Below are 21,765 nucleotides of genomic sequence, written 5' to 3' on the forward strand. Positions count from 1 at the left end.
GACTTGAATAGCCGAGCAGAAGAGACTATAAATGGAGGCAGCTGATGACAGCTAACTCCAAGGAGCAGCCATACCACTAGAAACCACAAGAGGGAGCCCAAGAGCAGAACTCACAAAAGTGCCACTTACAACCACCGGAGGGAGCCCAAGAGCGGAATTCACAACAGCGTCCCATCTCAATTCCTGTCAATTTTGCATTGAAAAGTCAAATTGCTCTCCTTCCCTTCCGAGCTCTCCCATGCGCCCAAACAGTGGTTTACCCCCACATATGGGGTATCGGCGTACTCAGGACAAATTGTACAACAACTTTTGGGGTCCAATTTCTTCTCTTACCCTTGGGAAAATAAAAAATTGGGGGCAAAAAAATGATTTTTGTGAAAAAATGATTTTTTTTTTTTACTGTTCTGCATTATAATATTCTGTGAAGCACTTGGTGGGTCAAAGTACTCACCACACCTCTAGATAAGTTCCTTAGGGGGTCTAATTTCCAAAATGGTGTCACTTGTGGGGGGTTTCAATGTTTAGGCACATCAGTGGCTCTCCAATTCCTGTCAATTTTGCATTGAAAAGTCAAACGGCGTTCCTTCCCTTCCGAGCTCTCCCATGCGCCCAAACAGTGGTTTACCCCCACATATGGGGTATCGGCGTACTCAGGACAAATTGTACAACAACTTTTGGGGTCCATTTTCTCCTGTTACCCTTGGTAAAGTAAAACAAATTGGAGCTGAAGTAAATTTTTTGTGAAAAAAAGTTAAATGTTCATTTTTATTTAAAGGGAACCTGTCACCCCCGTTTTTTCAGATTGAGATAAAAATACTGTTAAATAGGGCCTGCGCTGTGCGTTACAATAGTGTATGTAGTGTACCCTGATTCCCCACCTATGCTACGAAATACATTACCAAAGTCACAGTTTTCGCCTGTCAATCAGGCTGGTCAGGTGGGCGTGGTGACATCGCTGTTTCTTCCCCAGCTTTCCGTTTGTGGCGTAGTGGTGTGCGCATGTCCAAGTGCCGAATCCACTGCGCGCACGTGAAGAAAAAGCGTGTGACGCTATTACCCTTGTCATCGGTGGGGGCGGCCATCTTCCTGAGGCCGCGCGTGCGCAGATGGAGTGCTCTGCTGCACGGGGCTTTAGGAAAATGGCCGCGGAATGCCGCGCGTGCGCAGATGGAGATCGCGGTGGCCATTTTCCTGAAGCCGAGATGCAAACAGGAAGATGGCCGCCCCCACCGATGTATTTCGCAGCATAGGTGGGGAATCAGGGTACACTACATACACTATTGTAACGCACAGCGCAGGCCCTATTTAACAGTATTTTTATCTCAATCTGAAAAAACGGGGTGACAGGTTCCCTTTAAACATTCCAAAAATTCCTGTGAAACACCTGAAGGGTTAATAAACTTCTTGAATGTGGTTTTGAGCACCTTGAGGGGTGCAGTTTTTAGAATGGTGTCACACTGGGGTATTTTCTATCATATAGACCCCTCAAAATGACTTCAAATGAGATGTGGTCCCTGAAAAAAAAAAATGGTGTTGTAAAAATGAGAAATAGCTGGTCAACTTTTAACCCTTATAACTCCCTAACAAAAAAAAATGTGGTTCCAAAATTGTGCTGATGTAAAGTAGACATGTGGGAAATGTTACTTATTAAGTATTTTGTGTGACATATCTCTGTGATTTAATTGCATAAAAATTCAAATATGGAAAATTGCGAATTTTTCAAAATTTTCACCAAATTTCCGTTTTTTTCCACAAATAAAGCAGGTAATATCAAAGAAATTTTACTACTATCATGAAGTACAATATGTCACGAGAAAACATTGTCAGAATCACCAGGATCCGTTGAAGCGTTTTAGAGTTATAACCTCATAAAGGGACAGGGGTCAGAATTGTAAAAATTGGCCTGGTCATTGACGTGCAAACCACCCTTGTAGGTAAAGGGGTTAAAAACATCAACTCAGCAAGCAAAAAATAAGCCCTCACCCGACCTGAGATCATGAAAAATGGAGACGCTACGGGTATTGGAAAATTGCGCAATTTTTTTTTATAGCAAAGTTTGGAATTTTTTTTTCACCACTTAGACACCAAACATGTCTAGGTTATTTTTTTAGCTATGAACTCGTAATGACATGGAGAATCACAATGGCAGGTCAGTTTTAGCATTTAGTGAACCTAGCAAAAATGCCAAACAAAAAAACGTGTGGGATTGCAATTTTTTTGCTATTTCACCACACTTGGATTTTTTTTCCTGTTTTCTAGTACAAGACATGGTAAAACCAATGATGTCGTTCAAAAGTACAGCTCGTCCCGCAAAAAGTAAGCCCTCACATGGCCATATTGACAGAATAATTAAAAAGTTATGGCTCTGGGAAGGAGGGGAGCGAAAAATGAAAACGCAAAAACGAAAAAGGGCTGCGTCTTGAAGGGGTTAATTTTTGCCAGAGCTGTATATTTAAAAAAAAATAAAAGTAAAGGGGGAGTTAGTCTGACAGTATTTTTTCCAAATGATCTGCTTTCCCCTTTCATGGCCCGATATTAATCAGAGGTTCCATCCAGTAAAACCAAGTGCTCATATGAATTTCTAACTGTAGAGGGGCGCTTTTTTTTTTGGGACTAGTTGCAGTTTTTATAAAATTATTTTTTGGGTAAATATGACTTTTTGATTGTATTTTATTAAATTCCTTATAAGATGAACAAAAAACAGTATTTGAATCATTATACTGATAAAAAAAAATATGATTACCATATATACTCGAGTCTAAGCCGAGATTTTCAGCCCACTTTTTTGGACTGAAAGTCCCCTTCTCGGCTTATACTCGAGTCATAACCAGGGGTCGGCAGGGGAGGGGGAGCGGGGACTGTCTAATTATACTCACCTGCTCCTGGTGCGGTCCCTGCAGGTCCTTGCTTCCCCGTTGCTGCAGCTTCTTCCTGTAGTGAGCGGACACATGGTACCGCTCATTACAGTAATGAATATGCTGCTCCACCTCCCATAGAGGTGGAGCTGCATATTCATTACTGTAATGAGCGGTAACGGTGACCGCTCACTACAGGAAGAAAAAGCGGCATGGGGGAACAGACGTGCAGCCCCAGGAACAGGTGAGTATGACGGGGGCAGTGCGCGATATTCACCTGCTCCTCGTTCCACCGTCGGCGCTGCTGTGTCTTCTGCAGTGACGCTCAGGTCAGAGGGCGCGGTGACGCGATTAGTGTGCGCCGCCCTCTTCCTGAACGTCGGTGCAGAGGATGGGGAAGACCCAGCGGCGGTCAGCAGTGGAACGAGGAGCAGGTGACTATAGCAAGTTCCGGGGGCCGAAGAGGTATGTAATTTTTTTTATTCTTTTAATCGCAGCAACAGCATATGGGGCAAATATCTGTATGGAGCATCTTATGTGGCCACGTGCAGCATTATATGGGGCAAATATCTGTATGGGGCATCTGTATGGGGCCATGTGCAGCATTATATGGGAGCAAATATCTGTATGGGGCCAAATATCTGTATGGGGCCATGTGCAGCATGATATGGGGGCAAATATCTGTATGGGGCCATGTGCAGCATTATATGGGGGCAAATATCTGTATGGGTCCATGTGCAGCATATGGGGGCAAATATCTGTATGGAGCATCTTATGTGGACATGTGCAGCATTATATGGGACAAATATCTGTATTGGACATCTGTATGGGGCCATGTGCAGCATTATATGGGGGCAAATATCTGTATGGAACATCTTATGGGGCCATAATCCACATTTGTGGAGCATTATACGGGGCAAATATCTGTATGGAGCATCTTATGTGGCCATGTGCAGCATTATATGGGGGCAGTTATCTGTATGTAGCATCTTATGGGGCCATGTGCAGCATTATATGGGGCAAATATCTGTATGAAGCATCTTATGGGGCCATAATCCACATTTGTGGAGCATTATACGGGGCAAATGTCTGTATGGAGCATCTTATGGGGCCATAATCAGCATTTGTGCAGGATTATATGGGGCATATTTTAATATGGAGCATCTTATGGGGCCCATCATGAACTGTATGGAGCATTATATGGGGCTCCTGATTCAATATGGATATTCAAAAACACTTACGGATGTCCCAATTAATTTTATTTTTATTGGTATCTATTTTTATTTTTTAAAGTTACCGGTAGCTGCCGCATTTTCCACCCTAGGCTTATACTCAAGTCATTAAGTTTTCCCAGTTTTTTGTGGCAAAATTAGGGGGGTCCGTTTATATTTGGGTCGGCTTATACTCGAGTGTATACGGTAGGAAATTTTTGGTATTATGAAAATCGCAGGGTCAATACTCATGTTAGGTTTTCTAATGATATGCATATGATGAAAACCTAGGATGTAATTTTTCAAAATCTCTTGATTTAGTCAGCATTGAGCATGAGCACTGCTAGCTAAATATGTGCACTTACATGTGTTGACATGCGATCAATGACGTTATTAATAGTTTCTGAGGACTCTTCTGCCACACTGCATGCACTCAGGCAGATAAATCACTAATATTTGTTGATGCTAATCAATGACATCTCCAATGTGCTCAAAAGATGTCAACTAGCTCACGTTATCACAAACAAAATGTAGCCTGGCATTGTGTTGAAAAAAAAGCTACTGGGACACTTTGGAGAAATTGCCTTTCTAATGTTTCCATGACCAAATGAATGTGTATTTGGATTGAAGACTAAAGGAGTCTGGCTACCACACAATATGACACTAGAAAACATGGGACTGGTGTGATGTTTTCTTGTGACGAACTCTTAAGGCTGTGTGCGCACGTTGCGTTTTTTTCGCTATAAAAACGCAAAAAAAAGCATTCATATGCATCCTATCATTTAGAATGCATTCTGCAATTTTTGTGCGCAGTGAAATCTAGCTTAATTAATATGAGTAATTTTAATATTCTTATGTCTGTCAGGCTATCAAACCTGTGACACCTTTAGAAGTAAAAAAAAATATTGTTTACTGTAACATGGGGCATGTGGCAAACTGTCATGTTCATATGACCAAATGATCAAAGCCTGAACTCGTGTTTAATTGCTTCCTGCTGTTAGGCTACCCCGTTATGATCAAGGCCTCAGCGGGTGGCGGTGGGAAAGGCATGAGGATTGCTTGGGATGATGAAGAGACCAGGTGAGCTGTTGTCCACACTGCTAACTTTGATTAATGCTCCCAAATTCTACATCTTTGTGTTGAGGATATGTGCTGGACTATAACTTCAAAGTTATCTAAAGTCTATAATAGCCAGACTCTATACTTATAATTATTTCTTTTTGCTCTGTATATTTAAGCTTCTATTGTCTTTGTGATGAAAACCATATATGGAATGTATTTTTATCCTGATTTGTTTTAAGCTTTACATGTACAAATAGCATATAATATAATTGTTTCCAATTGATTTTATGAAGAGGTGTTATTTTTTATTAGTGCATTTCACTGGTATGAAACCAGGAGTAGAAGCCCTCCACAGATGGACACATAAACTGTACCAATATAACTATTTATTTCTTCTCAGAATGTTTTGGAATACGGTAAGTCCATAATCTACTAAACATTTCCCATGGATCCTTGTGTAGCTCGAGTTTCTATTTAATATTTGGCAAGCTTCTTAAATGTCCATTTTTTCCCTAGATAAGATGTTCAGGAAACAATACATCATATCAGTTTCACTCTTAGAGAGAACCTTTTATCAGGTCTAAGATGGCCAGTTTTTGTTCTTATTTTATTCTTGTTATTCCCATGAGTATTCTGTATGGTTTGTATTTATTTATTTTTTTAATCCAACAAACCGTTCCAGAGATGAATCTTTGTTTTGTTTACTGCTAAATTTACGGCTGTGTGACCTTGATGAGTTTTTATTGTTTTTGGCACTATGCGTTTTCACTGCATTAAAAATGCAGCCTCTTGCAGTTCTAGCAAAGTGGATGGGACTAAATCTCATGCCGACTGTGCTTTTTTTTTTGGGGGGGGGGGGTCAGTGTAAACTGTCTTATGGCGTGTATTTTAAAAACTGCAACATATCAATTCCCATGTACGCTGAGTTTTATGTGCAGATTTTCCCCATAGACCGCAATGAAAACACACTGAAAATGCATGTAATTTGCACATGAAGTTTTGTTAGAGAGAAATACCAGGAAGTATAAAAAGGAAGCAGTATTATTTAAAATGTGGCATACCAACAAGAAGCAAAATACGCAGCATCAAAAATTTAATGACACATAAAAAAGCTCAATCACAATGAAAAGAACGCACGTAGCATAATTTACATAATAGGAGCAGAAATGCTGGAGAAAATCTGCAATATCAAAAACTTACCAAAAGCTTATCGTGAGAACGTATCCTTGTAGTCTTTTTTTACCACTGTGGAGTGTCTAGCATGATTCTCTGGGTGCGTGAATTTAAGCATCTCTGCCGAATTACCCTGTGAGCAACAACCCCTAAATAAAGACCATACAATTAGCCTAAAATAAAAAGGCCCATATCTCTGGAACTGTATGGTGAATTTAAAACAAAACAGGAAAAAAAAAAACTGAATTCAAAGGAATACCCAAGAATAAAATAGTAACATAAACTGACTACTTTATCTGGTGACAGATCCCGTTTAACCACTTAGAGACTACTAATACGTCTTTTTACCTACCTGCGATATAAGAGACTAGCATCCCTCGAAGGGTGACTATCGAGCAGCTGTCTGCTGTACAGTATAATGACAACTTTCTGCATCAGCCATGATCAATGTTGGCACGGACTATGGCTATCTAAAGTAAAGGGATATCATTAAAAGTTAAAAAAAAAAAAATTGCTATTTAAAAAAAATCAAATTTCTGATATTTTTTTTTTTATAAATAAACACTAAACCGATCAACCTAAATGTACCATTATCATAAAGTATAACGTGTAATGAAAAAACAGTCTCAAAATCAATGGGGTATGTTGAAACCTTCGGGTTACTACTAAACAAATTGACACGTCAGATTTAAAAAATTTGGCCTGGTCACTATGGTGTTAAATAAATAACCGCGTGTCCCACAAATAAAGGTGAAAATCTCAATGCCGCATTCCAAAACAAAACTTTTGCTCAGTGTTTAAAACCCAAAACTCATTAAAAGATGAATTATTTTTTTAAAGCCACAATCAGAAGCCAAAATGCTTGAGCTCACAAGAATGGAGGGATTCTTAATTTGTTGTGGTCGTTGTCTGGGTTACTGGCCACCCCTGCCAATCTGTCAGCGTGTCTGAGCATATGCAGCACTTGCAAGATCTTTTCAAAAGAAAACTGATGTAAATCTGACTGTATCGTTGGAGCTCACAGTCCAGACAGTTTGTCGTCCCTGTGCTCTCTGATAGTAATGCAGCCTCAGAGACCGGTCTGAACTATAAATCTTTAGTAGGGCTTATGTAGAGCCATTAAGTCAACAGTGCTTTACAGACAAAAAGTAAGTAAATACAATTTCAGCCATTCTCAAAATTCTGAATTCAGGGATAAAAGTAACATAGTAACATAGTAACATAGTTAGTAAGGCCGAAAAAAGACATTTGTCCATCCAGTTCAGCCTATATTCCATCATAATAAATCCCCAGATCTACGTCCTTCTACAGAACCTAATAATTGTATGATACAATATTGTTCTGCTCCAGGAAGACATCCAGGCCTCTCTTGAACCCCTCGACTGAGTTCGCCATCACCACCTCCTCAGGCAAGCAATTCCAGATTCTCACTGCCCTAACAGTAAAGAATCCTCTTCTATGTTGGTGGAAAAACCTTCTCTCCTCCAGACGCAAAGAATGCCCCCTTGTGCCCGTCACCTTCCTTGGTATAAACAGATCCTCAGCGAGATATTTGTATTGTCCCCTTATATACTTATACATGGTTATTAGATCGCCCCTCAGTCGTCTTTTTTCTAGACTAAATAATCCTAATTTTGCTAATCTATCTGGGTATTGTAGTTCTCCCATCCCCTTTATTAATTTTGTTGCCCTCCTTTGTACTCTCTCTAGTTCCATTATATCCTTCATGAGCACCGGTGCCCAAAACTGGACACAGTACTCCATGTGCGGTCTAACTAGGGATTTGTACAGAGGCAGTATAATGCTCTCATCATGTGTATCCAGACCTCTTTTAATGCACCCCATGATCCTGTTTGCCTTGGCAGCTGCTGCCTGGCACTGGCTGCTCCAGGTAAGTTTATCATTAACTAGGATCCCCAAGTCCTTCTCCCTGTCAGATTTACCCAGTGGTTTCCCATTCAGTGTGTAATGGTGATATTGATTCCTTCTTCCCATGTGTATAACCTTACATTTATCATTGTTAAACCTCATCTGCCACCTTTCAGCCCAAGTTTCCAACTTATCCAGATCCATCTGTAGCAGAATACTATCTTCTCTTGTATTAACTGCTTTACATAGTTTTGTATCATCTGCAAATATCGATATTTTACTGTGTAAACCTTCTACCAGATCATTAATGAATATGTTGAAGAGAACAGGTCCCAATACCGACCCCTGCGGTACCCCACTGGTCACAGCGACCCAGTTAGAGACTATACCATTTATAACCACCCTCTGCTTTCTATCACTAAGCCAGTTACTAACCCATTTACACACATTTTCCCCCAGACCAAGCATTCTCATTTTGTGTACCAACCTCTTGTGCGGCACGGTATCAAACGCTTTGGAAAAATCGAAATATACCACGTCCAATGACTCACCGTGGTCCAGCCTATAGCTTACCTCTTCATAAAAACTGATTAGATTGGTTTGACAGGAGCGATTTCTCATAAACCCATGCTGATATGGAGTTAAACAGTTATTCTCATTGAGATAATCCAGAATAACATCCCTCAGAAACCCTTCAAATATTTTACCAACAATAGAGGTTAGACTTACTGGCCTATAATTTCCAGGTTCACTTTTAGAGCCCTTTTTGAATATTGGCAGCACATTTGCTATGCGCCAGTCCTGCGGAACAGATCCTGTCGCTATAGAGTCCCTAAAAATAAGAAATAATGGTTTATCTATTACATTACTTAGTTCCCTTAGTACTCGTGGGTGTATGCCATCCGGACCCGGAGATTTATCTATTTTAATCTTATTTAGCCAACTTTCCGATTACTGAGAGAGGAGATGGCAGTTATTACTGATAGGATTCTATGTAGGAGGGAGGAGCTAGAGGCAGAGCTCCTCTCCATTCTATCTACACATGTGTATCCATAGCAATTGCTATGTCCCATTTCAGTAATGGGAAAGTCTTCTCTGAATACAGATTTTACTGAAAAACTGCAAATTGTCTCGTCAGCGAGGAGGAGATCTAGAACTCTAGTGCCACCTATAGGAAGTAGCAATCCTAACAATCAATGTTGACCCTTGTCACATGACTTAGGATAAAAGCCAAAACCAAAATCTCAATTTGCAGACACTGTTTCGGGTTACTGCCCCTCATCAGTACCGGCTCGTGGCCCGCGTACACAGGAGATCCTGATTTTTGCTAGCACTGCTTTGTATAGCACAGGCGATCGGACGATCGCAGCTTCAATTCTCTTCAGAGGACTGTTGGAGACAGTAAAATGTTCGAAAAAAAGTTTTTAAAATATAAACAAAAAACAAAGTTCAAATCACCCCCCTTTTTTGCCTCATTGAATAAAAGAACATATTTATCCCTGCATTCAGAAATGTCTGATCTATCAAAATAAAATAAAAAATTCATATGATCAGCGTATCAAGAAAAACCATCTGGGAAGCGTCTGAGAAGCGCAGTGCGCATGCCCAGGAATCCCAGCCCCGCACTGTGCATAATGCATAACACAGTGCGGGGCGGGGATTCAGTAACAGGGTGGCCGCACTGCCCGCACAGGCGCAGAACGGAACCCGGCACCAGTGCTAGGACGGCAAATGCTCTATGCGCCTGCACAAGGCAGAAGAGCAGAGCGCAGGCGCCAGAATTCACACAATAACAGCGCTGAGGGGGCGGCGAAAATCTACACAAGAGATGACTGACGGCAGTTGGGCGCTTCTAAGAGGAGGCTTCAGTCCCGCCTCCATGGACAAAGATAGGTATTTCAGCAGAATTATAAATACATTTATTGTGGGAATAACAGAAACAAAAACTAAAAGAGCCACCTTGTTAGAATGCAGCATTACTGCTGCACAAGGTGGCTCTTTTAGTTTATAACGGCTGGAGGGGGGTGACAGTGGCCCTTTAAAAAAACTCTCAAGGGACGCTTTCTGTTTCTTAAAATGGATGCCTGCACACGTCACAAAACTCGTGAACTATTTTGCCATCAATGTCCGATTTGTTTGTGACAAAAATGAAATAGTTACCAAGACATTGGCAGTAAAGGACACCAAAGCTCATCACACCAGTGAGTTTCTCCAGGTCTTGGTGGAAAAGGTTCTGCAAGACTATGAACTTAAAAGAGAGCAAGTTCTTTCTGTCATAACTGACAATGCTTCAAGTATGATAAGTACTATTAAGCTAATGAATGAGAGTAATGATGGTGACCAGCAGCTAGAAGAACATTCTGGGTCCACAGACACAGAAATGTTTTAAGTAGAGGAATACAGTATTGTAACTGAGGAGCAAACTTAAGTTGCTTGAGATGAACAGCAATATGATAGTTTAGATCTTGTTGAAACTGTCAATACGTTCTTTCATTCATCACGTGCGCTGTGTTGTGCATACGCTACAGCTGGCTATACGAGACAGTCTGCAAGAAGGACATGCTGCTGCACTGATTGGCAAGGTGAGAAAATTGGCTACTCTTGCCAGAACCCCTAAAGTTGACTCAATTTTAAAGAGACATGCTGGAAAAGGGGCAATTATTGATCAAGCCACACGATGGGGCAGTACTTAATGATTCAGCGCTTGGTTGAACTGAAAACCTTTCTTGTAGACATGGCTAACCCTCAACTGACGCTAAATGAAAGTCAGTGGAATCAGGTGACTGAGCTGGAAAAATTGCTGGAGCACCCATTTACAGTGACTAAAAAATTACAAGCAGAGGACTTAACTCCAGGTATTTTCTTAAAGGAGTGGACGAACCTGATGTTTCGCCTGTCCCAAAGAGGAGGGTTAATTGCAAGTGGCATTGCTTCATTAATGAAACGGAGAGAGGAGCTACTATTACAAAATAACATTCTTTTGGCAGCTGTTTATGTAGACCCAATGATCTAAAAGTAAAAAAAAAAAACATTACATACTCATATTCTGGTGTCTGTCACGCCCCCTGCCGTCCGCTTCCCGCGCTGACTGTGTCAGTGCCGGCCGTAAAGCAGAGCACAGCGGTGACGTCACCGCTGTGCTCTGCTTTACGGCCGACGCTGACAGTCAGTGCAGGTAAGCTGACGGCGGGGGACGTGACAGACATCGGAATGTGAGTATGTACTGTTTTTTTGTTTTTTTTTTCTTTTACAATGGTAACCAGGGTAAATATCGGGTTACTAAGTGCGGCCCTGCGCTTAGTAACCCGATGGTTACCCTGGTTACCCGGGGACTTCGGCATCGTTGAAGACCGTTTCAACGATGCCGAAGTCTTTCCCCTGATCGTTGGTCGCTGGAGAGAGCTGTCTGTGTGACAGCTCCCCAGCAACCACACAACGACTTATCAACTATCACGGCCAGGTCGTATCGCTGGTCGTGATCGTTGGTAAGTCGTTTAGTGTAACGGTACCTAAAGACTTTTTAATGAAACCCATTTGTGAAAATGATTTTTTTGCCTAAAATATGTGCATTGCCCATGTCTTTTAAGGTGGTACTTGATGTGAGTGTATGGCCAGGTTCAGACTGCCATATTTTATAGAGGATGGGACCGCAGAGCACATGCCTCATACTCTGCAGCCTTTCCCCTATGAGGCTGGTGAGTTTGGATCAGGAAACCCCTGGTCAGTCCAGAGATTGTAGTCTGTATATGAACCATGAAATACAGTGGTTGAGTTCAAACAAGTTGCTTTAAGAGGCTTAAGGGGGTTCTACCACAAGCAAAAGTACATTTTAATCAATAGATCTTGGAATAATAATAATAACTTCTTCAATTGGATGTGTTTAAATAAAATATTCCTGTGCTGAGATAATCTTATAAAATGTGCCCCTGCTGTGTACTGTGTAATGGCTGTGTCTGACCGTGCAGGGACATCGTCTGATCATACCACAGCTCCTGGGCAGTGAAGGGCGTAAAAGAGTATACAGGCATTACATTATAGGATCACAGCTGATTCTTTCTGTGAGGTAAAATATTGTTTAAAAACAGGCAGTGAAATGTGTTACCTCACAAAAAGAATCCGCTGTGATCCCATAACATCCTGTGTACACTTTTGACCCTGTTCCTGTACGGTCAGACACGACCATTACACAGAACACAGCAGGGACACATTTTTAAGATTATCTCAGCACAGCAACATGTTATTTAGATACATCCAATTGTGGAAGGTATTATTCCGAGATTTGTTGATTAAAATATACTTTTGTTTGTGGCATAACCCTTTTAAGGCCAAACGTGATTTTGGCTTACAAATACTGATGTAAAATACTGACCAAATGAGCGTGTGAACGAGGCCTCAGGGTGACATGTAAATGGAGAGTCATCTGCTAAAAGTTGAATAGGCTTGTGGTTGAGTTGCGAGATGGAAGACAGACCAGCAATACCAGTGTACCCAGTACCAAGCATCAAAGGGAGCTCCACATCTGAATGTCACATGAAGACTGGGCTGTTGAACTTGCCTTTTTGGTGTGATTGGTAATTAAAGCTATTCTGATTGCACATATGCTTTATCCACAATTGTTGCTGCTCGATACTCCTACAATTGAACGCTTTTGATATCATGCTGTTTAACGATATATGTTTCTCCTACAGTGGAAAAGGTTCACATTTGTGATATATCTAGCTTTATTTACTGTCAAAATGTATGTTCTCACTAAATCTGCTTAAGGCTGTTGATGGATTGTGGCTAAGTACTTTCAGTGCAATTCACCACCATTGCCATGTGTTATGCTTCTCCCCAGGGTTCTTCTGTTTAAATCGCATATATGAATGGTTAAATGTGGTAACATATGTCTGAAGTTTACATATTGTCTTTAGATTGTAGATATTCTTTAACTAACTGTATAATGTAGTCCTTGTATTGCCCATAACCCCTTCCCTCCACAGGTAGTTTTCTTTTTGTGATTTTTTTTCCCCCTACTTTTTATTTCAAAAGTAAATTTATAGATACATACAGGTACAAAAGAGTTGTGCTTGGGAAAGGGGTTAGCGTATGCTGTTGCATACTATAGGAAACCATAGAGTTAAGGATGACATTTACCTCTCTAAGTACAAAAATAAAATAATATCCTTGTAGGCTTAACCTACAAAAATATGCTTGGCGGCATTCACTGCTTTACGGCAAGTGATTATAATTTAGTAACCAGCACAGAGGTCTATGTAATAATTATTACATGGACCTCTTTGTTGGTTACTAAATAAAAATCGCTATTTAATTCGGTACTTGTAGAGCCTGGGGTAAAAATAAAATGTGTTCTTTTAATGTGTCTGGTAAATAGTTGGTACTAATAATTCCTTGTAATAATCATATCTCTAGCTGATGGAAAGTATGCCTAATTAGGCAGATTGATTTTTGTGAAATCAGGAATCCCTTTGTAGGTTATCAATAGGCACATGCTTCAGTGCAGAAGCCACTAAGTGTGCGGTCAGTGCCTGGTCTGGTGGCTGAGTTTCAGGATAAAAGTACTTGTTAAACCACTTGGGGAAGGGGTGGAGATTTGGGAGATCTCTAAATACGTTTTTTCAATAGATTTTTCCAGTGTGTATTAAGAATGCCTGTTCCTCATATCCTGTTGTTATGAATTAAGCATGAATTATTTCCCAATATTACATACATTTTGAAGATTTTTGTGTGACGGGTATTTTTATAACTAGTGTTTGGGCTTGAGCAAGATCTCCTCTTCCTTATCGAGGAAAAGCAACTTGCTTGAGGTGGTACAGTTGTAGATACAGTAACCTGTTGTATAATGTACAGTAACTTGCAAAAGTATTCACCCCCTTGGCTTTTCTTGCCTAGTCAAAGCCCAGACCTTCATCCAATTGACAATCTGTGGTCAGAATTGAAGATTGCTGTTCACCAGAGGAAACCATCTAACTTGATGGAGCTGGAGCAGTTTTGCCTTGAGAAATGTTTGCTAGTCCTTGACTTGTTAGCTTTTAGTCTTTCTGGCAGTCCTAATTTTCCTGGGCAGTTGATGTTCATGATCCTTATGGAGAAGTTTTGAGCAATCTTCCTCTTTCTCATACAGTTTCATGGTATTGTTGTAAAGGTCATGACACAACCTGTAGTAGAATAAGAGACTTAAAAAGGTTTTGAAGATTTGGTAAATATGGCCACGAAGCAGAAAATGTAATAAAGTGGTTAAATACCCACCTGGTATCTCCTCCTGGTGGCCCTGAGTGGTCTAAAGGTACCGTCACACTAGACGATATCGCTAGCGATCCGTGACGTTGCAGCGTCCTCGCTAGCGATATCGTCCAGTGTGACAGGCAGCAGCGATCAGGCCCCTGCTGTGCTGTCGCTGGTCGGGGAAGAAAGTCCAGAACTTTATTTGGTCGCTGGACTCCCCGCAGACATCGCTGAATCGGCGTGTGTGACACCGATTCAGCGATGTCTTCACTGGTAACCAGGGTAAACATCGGGTAACTAAGTGCAGGGCCGCGCTTAGTAACCCGATGTTTACCCTGGTTACCATCCTAAAAGTAAAAAAAAACAAACACTACATACTTACCTACAGCCGTCTGTCCTCCAGCGCTGTGCTCTGCACTCCTCCTGCTCTGGCTGTGAGCATCGGTCAGCCGGAAAGCAGAGCGGTGACGTCACCGCTCTGCTTTCCGGCCGCTGTGCTCACAGCCAGTACAGGAGGAGTGCAGAGCACAGCGCTGGAGGACAGACGGCTGTAGGTAAGTATGTAGTTTGTTTTTTTTTTACTTTTAGGATGGTAACCAGGGTAAACATCGGGTTACTAAGCGCGGCCCTGCGCTTAGTTACCCGATGTTTACCCTGGTTACCAGCATCGTTGGTCGCTGGAGAGCTGTCTGTGTGACAGCTCTCCAGCGACCAAACAGCGACGCTGCAGCGATCCGGATCGTTGTCGGTATCGCTGCAGCGTCGCTAAGTGTGACGGTACCTTAAGGCTGCCGTCACACTAGCAGTATTTTGGTCAGTATTTTACATCAGTATTTGTAAGCCAAAACCAGGAGTGGAACAATTAGAGGAAAAGTAGAATAGAAACATATGCACCACTTCTGCATTTATCACCCACTCCTGGTTTTGGCTTACAAATACTGATGTAAAATACTGAGCAAATACTGATAGTGTGACGCCGGCCTTACAGTGATGACATGCCAGGTATATGCACATGACTGCTGCACCCAATCACTGTTTTCACAGGTCGTAGGTCAACTTTGCTGCCTTTAGTACTGAGGACAAGGATTGGTTGCAGCTGTTATTTTGTTCAACACATCATCACTGCAGGACAGTTCACAAGGACTGACTGGCTGAATGGAGCGGCAAGCTGTAGTGGCGGATGATTTACCAGGAGAGTGTAGTATATTTGGATGTTTTAAGCATTTTGTGCTTGAAGGCACTTTTTCAAAATCCATACATGGAGTCAAGAATTGAAACATCATTTCCATTAATCTAAGGCTATGTCCCCACGGTCAGTAATCGGCAGCGCTTTGGACGCAGCACATCTCCGCTGCAGCCAAAGTGCTGCCGGCTTTTGAATGCAAGTGATTCCGCATGTGTTCACTGATCCGTGCAGAATCCTCACGTCCCAATACATTGTACGGGTGAAATTTTATCTTGCGGAAAGACGTGCCGCATGTCCGTCTCGGCAGGTAAGCCAGGGGCGTCGATGCACACATAGTGTACATGGGATTTATAGAAATCCCATCCACCATGGTGTAACTTCTGGATTCTTTGGATGTAAGCAGCGTCCAACCCGCAGCATTTACTTACCGTGGGAACATACCCTAATGCTGCTTTGTGAGATAGGGGAAAGTGATGTAAATCCAGTTTTCTACAAAAAATAATGTAATTGTCAAAAAAATGTATAAATGGTTGATTGCAATTCTTTTCTCAATATGTTTTTATTTCACAACTTTTAGGGATGGGTTTAGATTTTCAACACAAGAGGCGGTGTCGAGCTTTGGAGATGATCGCCTGCTTATAGAAAAATTCATTGACAACCCCCGCCATATAGAAATCCAAGTAAGTTCTTATATTGGTTGTTCAGATATTGACCACCATAGCTTGCATAAGTTTACCTCTGAATGTTATGTTTTGAACCCTTAAATAAGAACTGCTTACACTGTAAGTCTTGTGACAATAACATTCACAAAAATGATATCTTATCAACCTTTGATAATAATAGGCAGACAATTTGGCATCTAATGTAGTATCATTGAAATGTTTATTCCATAATCAGTCCTAATAATGTAATGGTGTTATGTAATGAAAATTCCCCATTTCTTTGTTTTAGGTGCTAGCAGATAAACATGACAGTGCACTCTGGCTTAATGAAAGAGAATGCTCTATTCAAAGAAGGAACCAGAAAGTAGTTGAGGAGGCACCTAGGTGAGTTGTAAACTTCATCTTGACTTGTGCTGCATGTACATGTGATGTCTTCCTGCGGGAATGCTTGACTGAAGCCGATGTTTGTTTTCCACCACCACTCAGGAAGATCTGAACGTGGTTTTTGTTTTTCTTTTTATTTATGATACTGCTGCCAGGACAATCTGAACACTTTTTGATAAACACAAAATCTGTTTCCAAAGAGGGGTCACTTGTGGGGGGTTTCTACTGTTTAGGCACATCAGGGGCTCTGCAAACGCAACGTGACGCCCGCAGACCATTACATCAAGTCTGCATTTCAAAAGTCACTACTTCCCTTCCGAGCCCCGACGTGTGCCCAAACAGTGGTTTACCCCCACATATGGGGCATCAATGTACTCAGAACAAACTCGGCAACAACTATTGGGGTCCAATTTCTCCGGTAACTCTTGTGAAAATAAAAAAATTGTGGGCTAAAAAATAATTTTTAAGGAAAGAAAAATGATTTTTTATTTTCACGGCTCTGCGTTATAAACTTCTGTGAAGCACTTGAGGGTTTAAAGTGGTCACCGCACATCTAGATTAGTTCCTTGGGAGGTCTAGAAATTGAGGCTAAAAGAATTTTTTTGTGAAAAAAAAAGTACTTTTTAATTTTTACGGATCTATTTGTAAAGCACCTGGGGGTTCAAAGTGCTCACTATGCATCTAGATAAGTTCCTTGGGGGGTCTAGTTTCCAAAATGGGGTCACATGTGAGGGAGCTCCAATGTTTAGGCACACAGGGGCTCTCCAAACGCGACATGGTGTCCGCTAACGATTGGAGCTAATTTTTCATTCAAAAGTCAAATGGCGCTCCTTCCCTTCCGAGCCCTGCCGTGTGCCCAAACAGTGGCTGGTGACCACATATGAGGTATCGATGTACTCAGGAGAAATTGTCCAACACATTTTAGGATCCGTTTTATCCTGTTACCCATGTGAAAATGAAAAAATTGAGGCTAAAATAAATTTTTTTGTGAAAAAAAAAAAAAAAAGTACTTTTTCATTTTTACGGATCAATTTGTGAAGCACCTGGGGGTTCAACGTGCTCACTATGCATCTAGATAAGCTCCTTGGGGGGGGTCTAGTTTCCAAAATGGGGTCACTTGTGGGGGAGCTCCAATGTTTATGCACACAGGGGCTCTCCAAACGTGACATGGTGTCTGCTAAAGATTGGAGCCAATTTTTCTTTGAAAAAAATCAAATGGCGCTCCTTCCCTTCCAAGCCCTGTCATGCGCCCAAACAGTGGTTTCCCCCCCACATATGGGGTATCGGCGTACTCAGGACAAATTGTATAATAACTTTTGGTGTCCAGTTTCTCTTTTTTTACCCTTGGGAAAATGAAATTGTTGCTGAAACATCATTTTTGCGACTAAAAAGTTAAATGTTTATTTTTTCCTTCCATGTTGCTTCTGCTGCTGTGAAGCACCTGAAGGGTTAATAAACTTCTTGAATGTGGTTTTGAGTACCTTGAGGTGTGCAGTTTTTAGAATGGTGTCACTTTTGGGTATTTCCTGCCATATAGACCCCTCAAACTGACTTCAAATGTGAGGTGGTCCCTAAAAAAATGGTTTTGTAAATTTTGCTGTAAAAATGAGACATCGCTGGTCAAATTTTAACCCTTATAACTTCCTAGCAAAAAAAAAATTTGTTTCCAAAATTGTGCTGATGTAAAGTAGACATGTGGGTAATGTTATTTATTAACTATTTTGTGTCAGATAACTCTCTCGTTTAACAGAATAAAAATTCAAAATTTGAAAATTGCAAAATTTTCAAAATTTTAGCCAAATTTCCATTTTTTTCACAAGTAAACGGAAAAATTATCGACCTAAATTTACCACTAACATGAAGCCCAATATGTCACGAAAAAACAATCTCAGAATCGCTAGGATTCGTTGAAGCGTTCCTGAGTTATTACCTCATAAAGGGACACTGGTCAGAATTACAAAAAACGGCCAGATCTTTAAGGTCAAAATTGGCTGGGTCATGAAGGGGTTAAGTGCGACCGGACGCGGTACCGAGTATCTCCATTGGCACTGGTGGGCAACTCAGATTTGCAGCATCCAACGACCACTGATCTGTAGATATTTACCGTTTGGCGGTCGCTTTATTGCCTGCTTAGACAGGCAGACTGCACTTAACCTTGCAGATTGAACAATATGTAATAGATCATTTAGTGCGCGTAAGTTACCATTGTTCTCAAGTCCTGTTTACACAGGAGGATGTGCTGCTAAGAACCATTTATTTTGCAGCACCAAAGATTTCACCTTATGAAAGAGCGTTTTGAGCAGCCGGTTTACATTATTAAGTGGAACACACATTCACCATAAGCTTTCAGTGGAATTGCTCAACAAACGTAATATGCTGTACTTCAATAGCTGAATGCAGAAAGAGCAGACAGCAACTGAAAGTAGAAGCACATTAGTCCGCATTTATCAAACACTTTATTCTAGTGTGTGGAAAAGAAGTCACAAGTTGTGCAAAAAATATTTTTCAGACAATGTTGCGAATTTTGGTGCAAATCTCCAGCGTTAGGTGTTGTTTTCATTTTTTCCTTTAGGACTGTCTAACAATGTGCAAAATTTATTAGGTGCTGTGCACCTTTAATAGGTGTGGTACACTTTTATTTCATTGATTTCCCCCCCCCCTTTCCTTAACTGGCGTGAAAACATTATAAGCTCTAACGATAAAAATGTTGCCCCCTAAAACTGTTTAAATGTCCGTAATATTGTGTAAGTTGCATTAGAATACCTACCGTTCGCTGTCTTCCCCGGTTTCCAGTGCCACTTAGGCCCTCTTCCGGGTCACATGACTTCAAATTGTACTCAGCAGATTACACGGGGGGGCCGCTGACGTCACCGCTGTGCTTTACGGCCGGCGCTCACAGTCAGTGCGGGAAGCTGACTGCGAGGGACGCGACAGACACCGGAATGTACGTATGTACTGTTTGTTTTTGTTTTTTAGGTAACCAGGGTAAATATCGGGTTACTAAGCGCGGCCCAGCGCTTAGTAACCCGATGTTTACTCTGGTTACAAGTGAAGACATCGCTGAATCGGTGTCACACACGCCGATTCAGCAATGTCAGCGGGTGATCCAGCAAGTAAATAAAGTTCTGGCCTTCTGGCTCCGACCAGCGCTCTCACAGCAGGATCCTGATCGCTGCTGCGTGTCAAAACACAACGATATCGCTATCCAGGACGTTGCAACATCACGGATCGCTATCGTTATCGTTCTAAAGTCGCTCAGTGTGAAGGTACCTCAAGTCTAAATGAGCTCATCCTGAAGGTCCATAGGATTACATTGATGGAAGCTGCTCAATGGTCCCTGTGTGACAAGGCAAACGGGAGGACTGCATTCTTAACCCTGAAGAGGACTGGAGTGGCAGCGTTGGACTCTGGTCAAGATGGCAAGCACTAAATGTTTTGCTACTACAACAATATATTATAGGCCTGTTTAGAAATGTTTAGGCGGTACAATTTTTGTCGGGAATTTTTCTTCAAATAAATGTGCCACAGTATGGAGTGACGTACATGTATTCCACAATCTTTGCAACCATTGACTTGGAAGTTATTTGCACCCAAGCATTAATAATACTTATTTTTTCATTGTTAGTTTGTAGTTTCTAAATGGTTAATGCAATGTTTTTGTAAAACCTCTTGAATTAAAGTTCGAAGACTACACTTCAGGGTACAGTGGGGCAAAAAAGTTTTTAGTCAGTCAGCAATAGTGCAAGTTCCACCACTTAAAAAGATGAGAGGCGTCTGTAATTTACATCATAGGTAGACCTCAACTATGGGAGACAAACTGAGAAAAAAAAATCCAGAAAATCACATTGTCTGTTTTTTTAACATTTTATTTGCATATTATGGTGGAAAATAAGTATTTGGTCAGAAACAAAATTTCATCTCAATACTTTGTAATATATCCTTTGTTGGCAATGACAGAGGTCAAACGTTTTCTGTAAGCCTTCACAAGGTTGCCACACACTGTTGTTGGTATGTTGGCCCATTCCTCCATGCAGATCTCCTCTAGAGCAGTGATGTTTTTGGCTTTTCGCTTGGCAACACAGACTTTCAACTCCCTCCAAAGGTTTTCTATAGGGTTGAGATCTGGAGACTGGCTAGGCCACTCCAGGACCTTGAAATGCTTCTTACGAAGCCACTCCTTCGTTGCCCTGGCGGTGTGCTTTGGATCATTGTCATGTTGAAAGACCCAGCCACGTTTCATCTTCAATGCCCTTGCTGATGGAAGGAGGTTTGCACTCAAAATCTCACGATACATGACCCCATTCATTCTTTCTTTTTTTTAACCAATAGATGTTCATTGAAATTTTGCATGTTAAACAACACATCAGTAAACTTCGGAGGGGGAGGGAGAAAAGGGTAAACAGGGGGGGGGGGGAGGGGGATGTGGGAAAAAAGGACCAGCGCATAAATTAAAGACCACAATATGAACAGTACAATACACACAGATACAGTGTCAAAAATTGAGAAGCAAACGATTTAAATGAGGGCAAGAGCAGACTGAGATATATGTGCCGAGGACACCCAGGGATCCCACCACGAGAGGACCCTAGTTCTCCTCGATAGATCCTGTGCCATGATAACCTCATAGCAGAAGTGTAAGTCAATTCTGGCGATCAGTTCGGCTCTGGAGGGAAGACCCGAGGATTTCCAATGTTTCGCTATACATTGTCTAGCGGCAACTAGGATATTTGAAATTATGGGCCGGAGAGGGGAAGGGAGACCCATGAGGGAAATACCCAGGACAGCTAGTTGACCACTCAGCGCAAGGGGGAGACGTGTCAGATCGACAATCAAAGCCTCGACCTCACGCCAGAAAACCCGGATCTGCAGGCACGACCACCATACATGAGAGGAGGACCCCAAGGCGCCGCACTTCTTCCAACACAGAGGGGAGGAAGACGGGAAAACCTTCGCCAGGCGGACAGGGGTAAAGTACCAATGCAGTTGAATTTTTTTCACCTGCTCCAAGTGGCCAAGACATGTAGAGAACCTGGAAGGGTGCACCATAGCAAATTGCCAGTCCTCCAGGGAGGCCTCGAAACCCAGCGAGGACTCCCAGGCGGTCATGAAAGGGAGCTTGTCAGCAGAACCATAGGAGA

At 41.7% G+C, this 21,765-nt stretch overlaps 1 protein-coding gene across 1 annotated transcript in view; it reads left to right on the plus strand.

Annotated features, from left to right (window-relative positions):
* Positions 1-21,765, plus strand: part of PCCA (propionyl-CoA carboxylase subunit alpha) — a 791,250-nt gene that overhangs the window by 275,248 nt on the left and 494,237 nt on the right. The window contains exons 9-11 of the mRNA XM_069757971.1: positions 5,068-5,146; positions 16,159-16,261; positions 16,533-16,627. Of these exons, the coding sequence (XP_069614072.1) occupies positions 5,068-5,146; positions 16,159-16,261; positions 16,533-16,627 (277 nt within the window). The remainder of the gene's footprint in view (positions 1-5,067; positions 5,147-16,158; positions 16,262-16,532; positions 16,628-21,765) is intronic.

Source organism: Ranitomeya imitator, chromosome 3 (assembly GCF_032444005.1).
Source record: "Ranitomeya imitator isolate aRanImi1 chromosome 3, aRanImi1.pri, whole genome shotgun sequence".
In the NCBI taxonomy this organism is placed as follows: domain Eukaryota; kingdom Metazoa; phylum Chordata; class Amphibia; order Anura; family Dendrobatidae; genus Ranitomeya; species Ranitomeya imitator.